The sequence below is a fragment of the Gorilla gorilla genome, chromosome 8 (genome assembly GCF_029281585.2).
Source record: "Gorilla gorilla gorilla isolate KB3781 chromosome 8, NHGRI_mGorGor1-v2.1_pri, whole genome shotgun sequence".
Classification (NCBI taxonomy): Eukaryota; Metazoa; Chordata; class Mammalia; order Primates; family Hominidae; genus Gorilla; species Gorilla gorilla.
Window position 1 is genome coordinate 65,451,342 of NC_073232.2, and position 16,183 is coordinate 65,467,524.

Here is a 16,183-nt window from a genome sequence, read left to right on the forward strand (position 1 = left end):
AACAATTTTTCCCTTGTTTTTATGTCTTCGATGGTTGTGATTAAAGTTCTTAAAAGCATTTGATATAGAGAGCATTTGATATGAAGTCGGGGGTGGGGGTTTCTATTCCATAGAAGTTATTTTCTGAGTTCCAGAAGAACCTTTTCTTAAGGTCATTTCACTTTACTATATATTAGCCATATACTGTGGGACCATAATTGTAGTCTTTAATGGAGCTTCAGAACATTTTTATGTTTAGTTATTTACCAAAAATTATTGGGGACTGTGTGCTATGGATATAGCAGCGAGCAGAACAGTTGAATGGGGGTTATATTCTGGGAAATGTTTGTTCTTAGAGTGGCATCTCAGTTTTTGAAAATGTGTTGTCTAAACTCCATCCATGTATGAAACTCATGAGGACAAAATTCTCTCATATTACTGGTGCTTTTTCAGATACTTACCCCTTATTTAATTCTCTGATAAGCTGTAATATTTCTCTCCAGCAATAAAGCAAGGTAGGTGCTCAGGGATTACCTCTTTCCCTCCTTTCTATTCCCTCCACACATGTAGCTGCATCAATTATGTGCTTACTCAAAATCTGTTTTGTTCTGTTCCTTTTAATCCATGTTGTTGTCAAAAATTATTATCCTATTCAAGAGGCAGGTTCCAAACTAACTGATTTTAGAGTAGTAAGCATTAATGTGTATTGTATCATTTGATACAATCAACCCTTAAAAACAAGTAGTGTTATTCTCCTCTCTAAGTGAAGAAAACTGAGACTTGGAGAAGCTATTGACTTGCCCAGAATCCTACAGTGGCATATTTTGGGCACTGAAGGCTCTTCATTATACATCCAGTCTATAAATTTCCTGGTATTATAGGCATCTGTCCTTGGGAGATGTATTTTTTTGAACAGATTTAGTGTTGTAGATACCACGTGCATAGGACAGAATAAAAACAAATGAGTTCAGTTTTTTAATTATATATTTTATGTGTTGGGTTCCATCTGGGAGACGTGCATGTGTTTCAGGATGGATCTGCCAACTTTGATAGCCGTCCATTTTTGCAGTTCCCCATAGACTGTAGAAAATGCCCTTAGCTCTGTCCTAGCTCTGGAACCTTCTAAGTGTGGAATGGGCCCTACTCACTACTAATCTGATAAAGCTTCCTTTGCTACCAACTTCAGTCACGTTTCTGCACTTAAGACCACTGACTAGGCATGCCCAACCTTATTCTTTTACTTTCTGTTTCTAGTACGTTTTCTGTCTTCCCTTGATTCTGACCTATTATGTATCTAGGCTCAGAGCCTGAGCTGAGATCCCATTTTCTTTCCTTTCCTGGGGACCTTCTCTGACCCTTCTCTTCCCAGATCATCTGGATCTCCTAGCCTCTTGCAGGCCTCGCTGTGCCTCCTCTGTCTTCTTTTTGTTTACCAAGGGCAGTTTTTTTGGAGTGGGGAAGGACACTCTAAAGGCTAGATGATGGATTCAGTCCCAGATTGTGCCCCACCTTTCATTCTCATGTTGGTGAAGTGGTGGTCTTCTTTGCTTCTACCTTTTCTAATTTACAATTTTAGGTCTCATGACCTAAATAATGGACCGAGCCATAGGAATTATAGGGAAATTGTAGATTTTTCTCTAAAGTTAGTAATCCCAGCAATTTGACTTGTAGGCAGATTAGAAGATAAGGATAAACAAAAAGACAAACCAAATTATCATCTCACCAGAGATAAATGATGCTCATATTTGGGTTCATATAACTTTTGATATTTTTCTGCATGTGCTCATAAATGAGTACTCTGTGTACATGTGTATTTCTAAATGGTATCATTTTGGCCTTCTCTTTTACAGCATGCCCAGGGATTGTCTATTTCCCTCCTCTCAACAAACCATCATGGATGTCTAATTACTCATGATCTGATTTAGAAGTCACCACATCTGTGTCCCACCAGCCTGTCGGTGCCATGACTGTGGTGGTGAAGCATGTGGTTATACTCAGTCTTACACTGGAAGATCATTCTTGATTTAGATCCCTACAGCTGCCTGCTGACTGAGTGACTTTGGCCAAGTTACTTGACTATTGTAGTAGCATTGTTTCCTTACCTACAAAATGAAAATTATAGTTTCTATAATGCTGTCTTGAGGATTGAACGAGATGATATGCATAAAGCACTTGACAGAGTACTTGGCATCCTCCTGGTTCCCAAGCCCACCAGTGGCATTTCCATTCCTCCCAGTGCTCAGCCCAAATGTGTTGGGTTTTGTTTTGTTTTTGAGATGAGATCTCACTTCATCCTCCAGGGTGGAGTGTAGTGGCATGATCATAGCTCACAGCTCACTGTAGTGTGGAACTCCTGGACTCAAGTGATCCTCTGACCTTCCTCACGACATCTATTGCTGGCATAGGTCTAACCACCTTCATCTCTTACCTAGGTTATTACCTGGTCTTGCTTCCTTTTAGTGGGCTTTTAGTACATTTCTCTTCTTCCACCTCATATGGCATTAAAGCCAGTGTCCTCATATGGTGACCTATGAGGTCCTCCCAAACCTCATGCCCTGTACTCCCTTGATGATCAACAAACACCGACACACACAAGCCTCTGGAATTTTCTCCCACAGATAACCTCCTTGTTGACCCATCATACAGAGGTAGACCTTCTCTGACCAACTTAGCCCCCAATTCTAACCTCCCTTCCCCCAATGAGACTCTCACTTAGTTTTACCCTTTAGCACTTATCTAACATGCTCTATATTTTACTTATTTCTTTACCTGTGTATTGTCTGCCTCTTTCACTAGAACACAGGCACCACAAGCCAGGATGTTTGTCCATTCTGTTCACTGCTGTATTCCGCATGTTTAGAATAACACATATATATTCATTGTGTGAATTTTAATAGACACTAAAATTTATTAAGTGTTGCACATGCTAGTTACTGTGCCTAGAATTCAATAAATGTTAGTGACTGCTGGTGATGTGTCTGTTATGTTTTCAGAAACCCCCTGTTAAAAAAACAGTGTTACTTTTAAGGATAATCCCTTAGCCCAAGAGTAAACATTAATTGTTCAGTTCTGCTGGCTGTGACTAAGCAAGCCCCTAACAATGTGACTCAAGGTGGTTAAGTTTTGATGATGGGAAGAAATGAGGAGATCTGGGTGTGTATACACACACACACACACAAACACATGTATGCATATACACATTCGTATTCTATGTATATATACACTAATGTATACACACATATATGTACCCATATATACATACATTATTTTTGTTGACAGCCTAAAATACCAACACAGAAATCTAACACCTTTTGTTTACAATTTTATTTAGCAGTTTCTGGAGGATACTTGATTTTAATTCTACATAACTATCTCAAGTAGATAGTGTTGATGTTTTTGTTCATGTCTTATAGGGTAGCATTTTTTTCTTTACTTCCTGTTACAACCTGTATATAACTCAGGAAGTAACATTTTAATTTCATTAGCAAAAAGAGCAGCTGACTCAAAGTCTGAAAGACCTGGGTTTTGTTGTGACTCTGTCATTGACTTACTCTCTGGCTCCAGGCTAGTACTTAAATTCCTCATACAATTTCCCCTTCTGTAAAATGGGATAATGGTATATGCTAAACAGGAATGTTGTTAAAATAATTAGTAACAAAGGTGTGAATTTTGTTTGAGTTGGATTTTAAAAAGCAAAAACACATAGTATATGTACAGACACATTTCTGGACTGGTGCACAGGTATGTCTCATTTTCCTGATTCATGAACTGTGCCATCTACCCTGTATGGGTACCTAGGAAGTATTAAATGAGTTCTAAATCTCCCAGGCAAGCATTTATTTTGATTATTTTGTCTGTTCTACCATGTTTAGTCTTGCTCTTCATTTGTTTTACTAACCTTTCCTTAGAATTTTCTCTCCTAAAGTACTGAATTAAGCCCTGGATTTTCCTAAATGGAGTCTGTAGCCATTGAGATACCTGAGGCTGTGATGGGTGGAAAGGCCTTACAGGACAATGAGACTAGAAAGAAGAGAGAAGGATACAGAACTCACAGGCCCCAATCTCCAGGGGTTTGCAGTCCTGGTTGGATAATGGAGCAATCTTAGCAAGTGTTTTGAATAAAAATATGAATGCAGAAAGGATGCAGAGTGAAGGGATAGTAAGCATCAGGGCAGAGTAACTCTGGCAGATACATAAAAGGGTTTAAGCAACAAACATTTGTAGAAAGAAGTAGAAAAGGACTTCAGAGAGAATAAGAATTAAAGCTCTAGAGCACAAAACTGTGTAGTGTTGCTGGTACTGCCAGTCATATTATAGGTACCCTCATAAGTCTCCCTGGGACTAAAAGACAAGAAAGCACAGGTCTTCTTAAGAGCGTCTTCTCACAAAAGGGGTGAGACATGAGACATTTTTGTTGGTAATGGTGATTCCAGTCTCACTATTAAAAAATACCATACAGTAGAAACAAAATTTGAAGGAATTGGGAGGTTGAAGTGGCTCTGTCCAGTTGGGGACATCTGGAAGCCATGAGGTAGATGCATAGGATTATAGCAGACATAATCATGTGAGAGGCCAGAGAAAGAAACTGACAGGCAAAAGCAAGAAATTGAGTTTGTGTTTAGGGAACAATGAGTGGCTCTTTTTGCCCTTGGCAGTGGGATTCACATCTAGGAGAAGACAGAGGAGGTGGAGGCAGGAGGATCATTTGAGGCCAGGAATGCAAGACCAGCCTGGGCAAAATGGCAAGACCCTGTCTCTACAGAAAATTTTTTAAAAATTAGCGAGCCATGGTGGCCTGCACCTGTGGTCCCAGATACTCAGGAGGCTGAGGCAGGAGGATTGCTTGAGCCTGGGAGATCGAGACTGCAGTGAGCCATGATCATGAGACTGCACTCTAGCCTGGATGACAGAGCAAGATCCTGTCTCACCAAAAAAAAAAAAAAAAAAAGACTTAAAAAAAGGAGATGTCATGTTGAAGGGAGTTGAAGAAAGCTGTGAGGGGAGTTGTCACAATCCAGGGAATCCAGGTGCTGTAGCAAGGAATTAAGGAAACAGGTTTTAGAATTTCTTTGTAGTTAGCTTCCACAGAATATGGGAATGTGGGGGTGCAGAATGTTGTCAGGAGGGCTGTAAAGAAATTAAAATAGAAGTATAGGGTAGAGAGGACCAGGGGCTTCCTTAGAGTAGGGGACCTCTCTGAGAGATGACATTTGAATGGAATGTCAGTGACAGGCAAGTGTCCCAGGAGAAGGCAGAATCCAGGCAGAGAGAATGGCTGGCTCAGAGATCCTACTCAAGGCAGGAGGGACTTCGCAAGCTGTGTTCAAAGAGCCCCAAGGTCATTGGGCTGAGATAGAGCCTGGAGAATGATAGGGAGGGTGGCCAGAGGGCAGGCTAGAGGGAGGTAGCCAGATATAGGGCCTCAGGGTCTTGGGAAAAGATTTGGATTTTATTAAAATGAGTTTGACAACCACTGGAGGGCTTTAAGGGACATACCTGTTTAACTGTTTCAAAATAGATGATTCTGGCAGTTCTAAACAGAATGGATTTTAGGAAGCTACCTTAGTCTGTTCAGGCTGCAATAACAAAATATCGTAGACTGGGTGAGTTACAGCATTCTGGATGCTGAAAGTCCAAGCTCAAGGTGCAGGCTGATTAGTATCTAGTGAGGGCCAAGTTCCTGGTTCATAAATAGCACTTTCTCCCTGTGTCCTCACATTTCAGAAGGTGAGCCCACCTCTCTATGGTCTATTTTATAAGGGCACTAATTCAGACCTGAGGACCCTGCCCTTGTGATCTAATCACTGGTGATTAGGTTTCAATATAGGAATTTGAGGGGAAGGAGACACAAACATTCAGACCATAGCAGGAGGCAAGAGTGGTGTTAAGGACAACAGGTAGAAAGAAGGTTATTGTGGATGTTCAGGTGAGATAGAGTGTTGAGAAATGGATGGCATTTCAGGATGACTGATTTAACATACGAGGTGGTAATAAGCAAATCTAACTGGGCACAAGACTACAAAAAATAATGAAAAATGGACACATGTAATTTTAGATAGCTATGTGATACTAGAATAATTTTTTCAGTACTTTACTAATATAGTCATAAGTAGATTTTGAAATGTGGCTGAAATGGGATAGGATGTTGGCTCAGCTGTAAATACTCAAAATTCAGATTTCTTACACAATGTGATGCAGTTTCCTGAATATTTTTGTTTTGTTTATATTTCAGCTTAAACTCTCTAAACCTCACTTTTCCCATCCGTAAAATAAGGATCATATCCATGCATTGCCAGGTGGTTTTAAGAAGTAAATGACACAGAGCTTGGTATATAAGAGAACTTTGGCAAAACAATTGCTGTTGGTAATACCATGCCTGGGGAAATACCTCAATAGAAACTTTGTTTTTTAGTAGTGTGGTCGTTGGCTCTAAACAAAATTATTTCATTTTTCAACCTTATATATTAAGAAAAATATGACTATTCTGATGCCCATTCTTAGTGCTATTTCATGACCTTTCCAGTTTTTTTGTCACCCATTTCTCTGATTCATAAGAAAGTGATGTCTTTTTCTTCCTTTTGCTGTTGAGGAAGCTAATTTCTAAGGAAATTAATTGAGATGGTCAAAGGCACCAGGTGAGCCTTTGTTAAAGGTAAAACTAGCATCTATGTAAAGATACAGCTCAGTGATGCATTGTCTGTCCGTTCATGTTTTACAGCTGGAATCACTAATCAGAGACCTGAATCATTACTCTTCCATAACTGCTCCAGAGATTTGAGTCTCCCAATTCTGTGTTAGTTACATGTGCTCTCCCTTGTGTATTGCCTCTTAGTTTTGAATTGTTGCTTAGTTCCACTGCACCATTGTCAAGTCCTATTTATCTCTAAAAGCTAATAGCTTCCAGAAAGAGCTAGGAGGCCAGGTCTGGGCACTGAAAGAGCTGTGTATGTCTTCCTACTGTGGATTAGTTGAAAGAGACAACTCATGGGAAAACAAACTTTTTCCAGTATTTTAGTTTTACTTTCCACTATAGTAATTTTTTTAACCCCTTTTCATTTATTTATTTATTTAGGGACAGGTCTTACTCTGTCACCCAGACTGGAGTGCAGTGGCACAGTCATAACTCACTGTAGCCTCTAACTCCCAGGCTCCGGCGATCCTCCCACTGCAGCCTCCAGAGTAGCTGGAACTACAGGCGCATGCCACCATGTCCAGCTAATGTTTTTTTGTTTGTTTGTTTTGTTTTGTTTTGTTTTGTTTTTTTAGTAGAGACAGGGTTGCGCTATGTTGTCCAGGCTGATCTTGAACTCCTGGGCTCAAGTGATCCACCTGCCTCAGCCTCCCAAAGTGCTGGGATTACAGGCGTGAGTCACCATGCCTGACCTTTCTTCAGAATTTTAGATCATTGTACCAAATGCCAAAAACACTCTAGTGCTGGTAGTATTTAGTCAAGTTCTGAGCAATGTTTTTAAAAATTAGGAATATAAAAAAGCTTAATAAAATACAAGCATGTACTTGACATAACATGCTATTCTAGTAAGTCTTAATAATGATCTATAAAATGTTAACATTTTTATTCATATTTCCTTGTAATCAAATTGAACAGATACATTTTCCTTTTCTCTCAGAAAAAGTAATAATGAGCCTAGTGCTCTAACACTTGGGAGAAAAATAGATAAACGCGACCAAACGCAAGTCTCTGAAATGATAGTCCTTGCCAAGTGTGTGCAGATGGGAAACTGGCTTCTTTTGAATGTGGAAGGAGAGGTGTATCCCATGTGAGGGGAGCACCGTTGTGATTTTGAAAATTGTACTGTACATATTCTTGTTGGCATCTGCTTAATTTCTAGCAATATCTCATTAACATTTCTTTTGTGAGTTTTTGTAAAGCACATCTTGAACTTTTAAACCTTTAAGTGAATAAGAATTCTAAGTGTATGAAATTCTTTGATTAAGGAAGTGAACGCCCAGAAGTGCATACAATTTCTTGAAACACTTTTATCCTCTGTTAAAGTTTGTTGTAGAAAATCCTTGTTTAACATTATACGCCAAAGACATTCTAAGCTTAATTTCAAAAATATTAAATGCCAACGAGCAGAAAATTCTTAAAAACAACCACTTCTAACTTGTCACCTTATTGTTAACATTGACAGTTTCACATGGAAATGGTCAAATTTCAGTTTTCAAAGTCATTCGACTCTTTCACTTTAAGTCAAATAGTGAATGTGACTGAATCTTCAGTATTTTAATTAAAACAATTTTATGTATTTGTCTTTTCTCATCTTTTTATACCTCATTCTTAGATTTTTAAATAATTCTGAAATCACTTCTGTTGGTACTTACATGTAACTCAAGTTTGAAATATGGAGATAGTTATTGGGGTGGTGTGTGTGTGAGTATGTGTACCTTTTGTGCGTCATAAAATAATCAGGCAAAGTGATTTTAAGATAGTAATCTTTAGCAAAAGCAATAATTTTATTTTTCTTCCTCTAAAGAGTTCAGCAGATCTAGACTTGAAAGTGTGCTGACTTAGGTGTTTCTTGTATAGTTCAAGTGAAATTGCAAATTTCTGTTCACTTGAGCAGGATGGCTAAGGAGGGTGTTTTCTTTTAAAGAAAGATGACCATTATGTCTTACAATGTAGAATTTACTTTGATATTTCTTTTTTGGTGTTCTTGGCAGAGACATTTATAGGCTGGTATTCTTCTCTAGTATCGTCCCTCTTTATATTATTTAATTGTGCTTTGTATTTTACTTGAAATTAGAGGCATATAGATTGCCAAGACAGCTTTATGCTAAATAAATTCATGTCTCTGGAGGAGGCATACACAGCTTGACTAAGAGAAAATAAGCAAAAATGGCTTCTATCGTAAATAATTCTGACCCAGTTTCTCAAATCTAGGTAAAGAGACCAACACCCAAATTCTACTCATAAAACCTAAGTAACATACATGGGCTGTGCAGATGTGGATAAAATGCTAGTATAATTGTATGGTTTTTTTAAATTAATTTTTAATCACACAAGTGACATATCTTTGTTTCTCTTTTTAAAACAGAAAATACACATGAAACAAATTTTCCTCTGGCTAGCACACCTCAGTAGGTATGCCCATCCTGCATAAGACTAGAGCTACACCGTATGATTATAATGATTGAATGGCCAAGATCCTAAGAGGAACACCTGCCCACTGTTTCTAAATTTTCCTTGTTTGGGAAAATCTGAACTCCTCACAAGGTTAAGGAAGAGGAGACCCACAGGGTTACTCACATGATTCTGGCCTGTGGTACTACCAGAGAGAGGTAGAGAGGGAAAGAATGTTCTTGTTCAAAAATACACCAGACTTTAATGAGGTTAAGTTGAACAAACTTACATGGAATTTTTATATTAGGAGAAGTTATCTAACTCAATATACATGTATATGTATATAGATAGATACAAACCTACATGTATATATCAAATAATTTTGTTAGAACCTAATAATAATAAAGCTATTTCTAATTTTTGCTTATATTTTTATTCATCTACTTAATCTATACATTTGATACCTACCATTTGTACCTACTATATGGTAGGAATTTTTCAGACATCATTTCTAATGTTGTTACCCCTATTTTACTTCTTAGGAAGTTGAGATTCAGAGAAGTAAATGTGCATCCCAAGCTGCAGTGGTAGTCAGGGAATGGGATGAGATTGAATGCTGTTTTTCCGTAGGTTCTTTCTTGGCATCATGTTGCCTCAGAGAATCAGTTTCTGGGATGTACAACTAAAATTGTTTAATGTCTTTGACTCATTAAATGGCATAAAAGTTTTAAATTCTCATTCTAATATCATTCTGATTTTCTGAAGATCTTCCTTTGATGACAGCAAAAATACTCGCTAAATGTTTAACCACAGATACTGAGTGGGTTCTGGCCAATCAGCGTGGGCTCCACTTGTATGTCCAACAGTTGAACGTCAGCTCAAGTTTAAGGCCTCATGAAGCCTAATTAATAGCAATATAAACCAGTTTAAGCACTTTTGGCCAGTTAATGTATTTTTTAAAAAGCACCACACAACGTTATTCTCAAAATCTTTGTCTTAATCTGGTATTAGCCATAGTTACAACATTCTGGTTTCAAGTTCTCAAGTAGTTTTTGGGGTTTGTTTTTATTGAGTCATTGAAAAATTACAGTAAATGAACCTACAGAATTTCTTGACTGAGAATCTGCCCTGTTTTTCCCTTTTTCTAGGTCTATTATTAGCAGAAGATTTTTCTGCATAGTTGGCACGCTGTACCTGTATCGGTGTATTACAATGTATGTAACTACACTCCCAGTACCTGGTATGCATTTCAACTGTTCTCCGAAGGTAAACTATTCCTCGCTGTAATTTCCCTTTCTGTTTGTTTCTTGTCTTGCCCTGGGGTGCTTTGAGTGAGGTTGCAGGAAAACGTTTCTTCAGAATACAGTGGAGTCCCTCCTCTATCTGAGAATGTTACTAAATGATATGGCCAGGCAGCCCCACCCTTCCCAGAATCTCTAAGCCCTGCCAGTGCCTCCCAACTGGGGAAATATGTGTTCTAGTTTGTGTGTTGGAAGCAGTTAAGCTCTGTGTAGTTCTTTGGTTTCCTGCCAAATTTTAAAAATATCATTCATTTCTTTGACACGCATCCAGAAGCTTTTATATGCTTCCTCTCTCTCGGAGGGAGAGCTCGATTTCAAGTGATATTTTTTCCATTTTCCTTCTTTCTATTAATCCCTACAGCAGAGCCAGGAAGAGAAAGTATTCCTATTTCCTTGCAGTCCTCAACCAAGCCAAATAAGATAACTGTTCTCTGGGGTAATATATTGCCTTATTGATTTTCTCTAGTAACAAAGAAGTCTTTTTAAAAATAAACTTTATTCCTCTCTTATTGTCTCTACCTTTCCATCAGATTCAAATGACACTCTTCACCTCCTAACCTTTACCTTGGAAGAATTTTTAACTAGGGTGATCGTTGGAACTCTGTGAAATAATTAGCAGATTTTATTGTTAAAATATTTATGTACATTAAAGCTCTTTAATGAATTTTTAAAAGAGGCTAATTTCTCTCCTTGATTTTTGGTGGGAGAAAATATAGTATACTCTGATGTATTTGAGATCATTTCTTTGCATTATACCTATGTGGGTGAAACAGCCAAACACTTTCAGTCTCATTGCTTTGTACTTTTGTTCCTCCAGAATAGATGTTCTCTTTGATAGAATCTTTGGAAAGAGAGCTGAAAAATTCACTCTGGATTTTTAATTTGATCATATGAAATTTTGGATCTCTTTAATTTGTATGTCTCCTGTGGCTCTTTTCTTTGCTAAACTTACATTTGTGCCTGCAGAGATAGTTCATTTCTTACTTAACTTTTTGCTTTTTTTTATTTTTTAATTTTTTTAATTTTTTTATTTTTTGCTACGCACTACTTCCTTACCTCTGGAAGAGCTGTCATACAAAAGCAATGTTCTCAACATTCCACTCTTCTCTATCAGCCATCCTGCCTCCCTGCACTCTCCTTCTTGCAGTTTCTTTCGCCCTTCCAAAGAAGCCAGCTTCACATCGTTTTCATTGTCTGTAAAAGCTCTCAAGCACTCACCTGTAGCTCCTGGGTTATAGGGAATATCTTGTTGTCATTGAAAATCCAAGGATATGGACTCTTGCTGGGAGCCTGGCTTGATAAGCAGCATGTTCTCAGCAGTAAACTGACAGTTTAGGATATTCACCTAAGTTTAATTCAACTCCTTAAAAAAGTCTGTGCATTGGGAAATTTTGCCACCAAGGGGCAGGTAGATGTAGGTTCTGGCCAAGCACATGTTGAAGATGGATCCAGTATTGAGGGGCCATACCATGTAGCCTTTCTCCCTACTCTGGTTCTAAACTTGTTTCTTCTTGAGGACTACTGTAGCTCCACCAGTTGCTGGCAAGCCCATACTTGGTGAGCCATTGGTTCTTACATAGTCAGCTTGAGTCATCAACATATCTAACCAAAATTCTTTGCCTAAGAATAGCTTGTGGGTTTTCTTCGTAAACACAGAAGTAGCAGCAGGAACTGTGCACAAAAGCCAAACTCAAACGTGTTGCTCATTTATTGTGTTGCCAGAAATCCCAACTAGGGCCCTCATTCTATGAGGATCTTCTGGAAACTAGAATCTTAAACAGTAGGAGGTGAAATATTAGCACACCTTAGAAAAAAATACTAGTTAAAACTCATTAAATCTAATTACTTATTTTGTAGAATAAGACTCTTGGGAGAAAGGATTTAGAATACACTTTTTTATTCTGAAAACTTTCACATGTATCCCAACTGGTATAAGGAACTCCCATAAACCCAACACTCAGATTCAATAATTATCAAGATTTGCAACATTTGTTTCCTTTCTTTTTTCTTTTTGAAGTATTTAAAACAACTCCCAGGTAACGTCATTTCACCTCCACATACTTTAGTATGCATCTAAAAACTGTGAACATTTTAGTACAAAACCATAATGCTATTGGTGTTCAACAAAATTAATAGTAATTCTGTGATATCAGCAATTACAAGTTGATGAGATATCCTGATTGTCTTAAAATGCTTTTCTTTTTTTTACAGTTGGTTTGTATAAATTAGGGTCCAAAATCTTTATATTACATTTACTTGTTCTGTCTTTTAAGTCTATAATTCTAAAGCAGTCCTTTCTTCCTTTCACCCCTCTGCCAGTAGCCTGTAGACATTAGATTAATAGTCCTACAGAATATCCCACTTTCTGGATTTATCCATTTGTTTCTTTGTGGTGTCAAGTGACTTGTGTTGCTCTATGTTTCCTCTGAATAGAAAGTTGGCTCTGCAGACTTAATTAGATTCAATTTTAGCTTGTTAACAGAACATTTGCCAGGTGGAATAGAAAGACTTCTGAAGCTAGGCACAAGAGTTGGGAAAGGCTTTGAAGGCTTGGTGCTGCCTCTTGGATGGCAGATCAAGCTTAAGAAATTCAGTGGTCAGGCAAGGGCTAGAATCCTCCACTGAGAACAAGTATCTGAAGACAGAAAAGGGTGACACTGGAGAGAAGCCTCAGAGGACAGCTTTGCCTACTTTAGAATCATACCTAGGGCTAAGGGAATCAGAAGTGAGAGGAACCTTATTAAAAGTCACTCAGGCCAAAGTTCTATTTGATGTCTGAACATCATCACCACTGAATCTTCAATCTCTCTCTGAACCATTGTACAGAGAGGGAACTTAATTGCCCCTGTAAAAATACAAACTTACCTAATAGTAAAAAGAACACTAAAGTTAAGGTTAAGACAGTCTTACACAACCACTTACTAGCATTGGGCAAGTCATTTAACTTTTCAGAGCCTCAGTTCCCTCCCTAAATGGCAAAGCAGAGCTAATGATGCTTTTTGAAATCTGTCTTAAGGAGTTATAGGTGTGGAAGGAGACAGTTTCTAGGGGCTCTGTGGGTGTAACGTGCTATACAGAAGTAAGAAGAGGACTTAGTATTGTCATCATGCTTCAACCCCTAGACTCTTATTTATCCAGTGAGAACTGATTTAACAAACATGCATTAAGGACCTACTGTGCTTTGGGTGCTAGAGTATGAGGCATGAGGAAGGTAGATATAGTTCCTACCTTTGTGGAAAACACCTTAAAATCTGTTAGTTTAAATTTGTAACTTATGTAATAAATGTGTAAAATGCTGTGATAAGGGCCTCAAGCTAAGCTACTGGCCCTAAGGGTGGATGGAAAGGAAGAAACAGACTTGAGCAATATTTAAGAGACCAAATTGATACAGCTTGATAATAGATTTCATGCAGGGAATGAGAATAGGGAAAGATTCCAAGGGCTGGATTTTACACTGGTATAATGACATGGTATAGAGGAAATGAGAGTTAATGAGTTGGATTAAACACAGAGTTTAAAGTATCTGTGAGATATCTAAGTGGCGGTGTCCAAGATAGTTAGCAATATAGTCTAAAGCTGAGGGAAACATCAGGCTGGAAAATAAATATTTGTGAATCATCATATTCTGGATGGTGGTTAAAGCTGTGGGTATGGATGAAAAGGCCCAGAAACAAGTTACAGAAAGCACAATGCTTCCAGAATTGGATATTCTATTATCTGAGATACCAATTAAGGCCTGTCACTTGGTGGATACTCTGACAGTTACTCAATATCACTAAACTGTAAGGGAGGAGAGTTGAGCTTTAGAATATGACTTCCTGCTTAATACAGTCATGTGAACTTAAACTTGGTTTCACTATGCCATTAAAATGCCGTAATTAGTGTACTTAATGCTTCCCTTAATGCCAGTACTCAAAATGTGCAGCTCCTAAGAAAAATGTTTCAACAAGTATACAGTAGTGATTATAAAAATTGGTCTTATTGTTCATTCACTCGATGGCAGTATACTCTTCACAAAATATAATCGCTCAGAGAAATAATAATCCTATGAGATGATCAGGTTGTGAGGAAAAGTAGGCTTCCCATAAATGTTTCTGCAGCAATAATAAGCCACTGGGAAAAGGAAGTGAAAAGGGAAGTGGATGTGTTCAGTTTCTAGATTGCAAATTTCTGGCATATCCCATGGTGGTATACATGTGCATGGCTTACACTGGAGGCTGCCAAATTTTTGATACCTTGATTAGCCCATGTTACTCTCATCATAGCTCCAAAGACCGTGAGTTCCATCCTGAAAACAACCTCTTCTCATCTTGTTACAACTGTTTATGATATTGGTTTCTTTAGAAAAGGGGCAGAATATTTGAGAATTCTTTGGTGTTGTAAGCTTCCTGTTGGTAAGGTTTTTCCTGTTTTAACAAACTCCTTAAAATAAAAAATCCCAGATAAACAGGCAGCCTAATGCTAATAGAAGAGAAGAAATAACTTACACTGTTTTCGACTCTCATTTTAATAATCAGATGAGTTAATCTAATAGTGACTAAACAGTAAAATGAGATGCATGTTTGGGCATGTTTTGTGGTCTCCATGGTGACCTTAGATTTGAAAACCTTTGAGAAGAGAGAGAGTACATTAAGACAGGGACACTCAGCTGGCTAGTGCATTAATCCAATGTGGAGTTTTCAGTGAAATGATTCTCTTGAACTTGAAAAACATGTTTTGTTTTGTTTTAATTTTTGCCTCTGACATAAGTGAACACAGCCCATTTTTGGACAGGGTTATGTCTGAGTGGCATCTGAGGTTGATCGCTCAGTGGATCAATATAATACAAATGCAACAGCAGAACAGCCTTCATATTCTTCTCTGCCACTGTCAGCTTTTCTGCAATGCACAGATTAGAAAGATGAAACCACCTCCTTTGACTTGCTGCTGAGCTGTAATGTCAACCATCAGCCTAACGGGTCCCTATGCTGGCACAAGTTCAGTCTTATAAGGCAACAGACTCATTGCTCTTTAGGATGTTATGGCCTTCTTCAGTTCTTTCTTACTTTCCTGGGTAGCAGTTAGAGTATTCCAGGTGCCCTCTACACTGACAAAGTTTGATATTCTGATTAGCTCCTGCTAACCTTATCAGTATTTCAGGATATGGCTTGTGTTCCATTACCAAAATAACTTCCTGCCATCCTGTTGGATGGTGTGCAACTTAAATTGTCATTGCTTGATTTTGGATAATTTTCTGCTTGTTCCAGTTTCTGATTGTCATTAAAATTTTCCTTTTCGTTTGTTCTCAATTCTTTTTTTTCTGCTTCTTGCATATACTTTCCAGTAACGTTTCCCATCCTAAATCTGTTCTTTGCTTCTCCTTTTCTCTCATTGCTGCTGTTCTCTTCCTTTTTCAGTGATTAAAGATAGCAATGTTCTAAATAACTTCTCTCTGTCACTTAAAAAGAGATGTTTTCATTTTAAATAAACCATACATTCTTTATAGATATATTGAAAGACTACAACAAGAGCAAGATTTTAGAACCACTCATGACCCTATCTACTATTAACAATTCAGTATATTAGTTCCTTATGTATGCATTTTTACATGATTCTGATGGTGCTGTCTATGCATTTATTATTCATGTCTCCTTATATTTAACATTTGATGTATGAATTTTTACATTATTTTATAAACTCTAGCTTTTCTAAAGGCTTTCTTACTAAAAGGAAGACACCACTTTCCCAGAATGTGAGACAGGCAGATTGTTGATGTGATTTCATTTGATAGTCAAGAAGCTTGTTTATTTCCTGAGCAAACGTTTCTAGAGAACCTGCCCTA

At 37.9% G+C, this 16,183-nt stretch overlaps 1 protein-coding gene across 7 annotated transcripts in view; it reads left to right on the forward strand.

Annotated features, from left to right (window-relative positions):
* SGMS1 (sphingomyelin synthase 1) overlaps nucleotides 1-16,183 on the forward strand; it is a 313,766-nt gene that overhangs the window by 282,185 nt on the left and 15,398 nt on the right. For all 7 annotated transcript variants that reach the window (XM_019035024.4, XM_019035025.4, XM_004049419.5 and 4 more), the window contains one exon: nucleotides 10,210-10,327. In XM_019035024.4, the coding sequence (XP_018890569.1) occupies nucleotides 10,210-10,327 (118 nt within the window). The remainder of the gene's footprint in view (nucleotides 1-10,209; nucleotides 10,328-16,183) is intronic.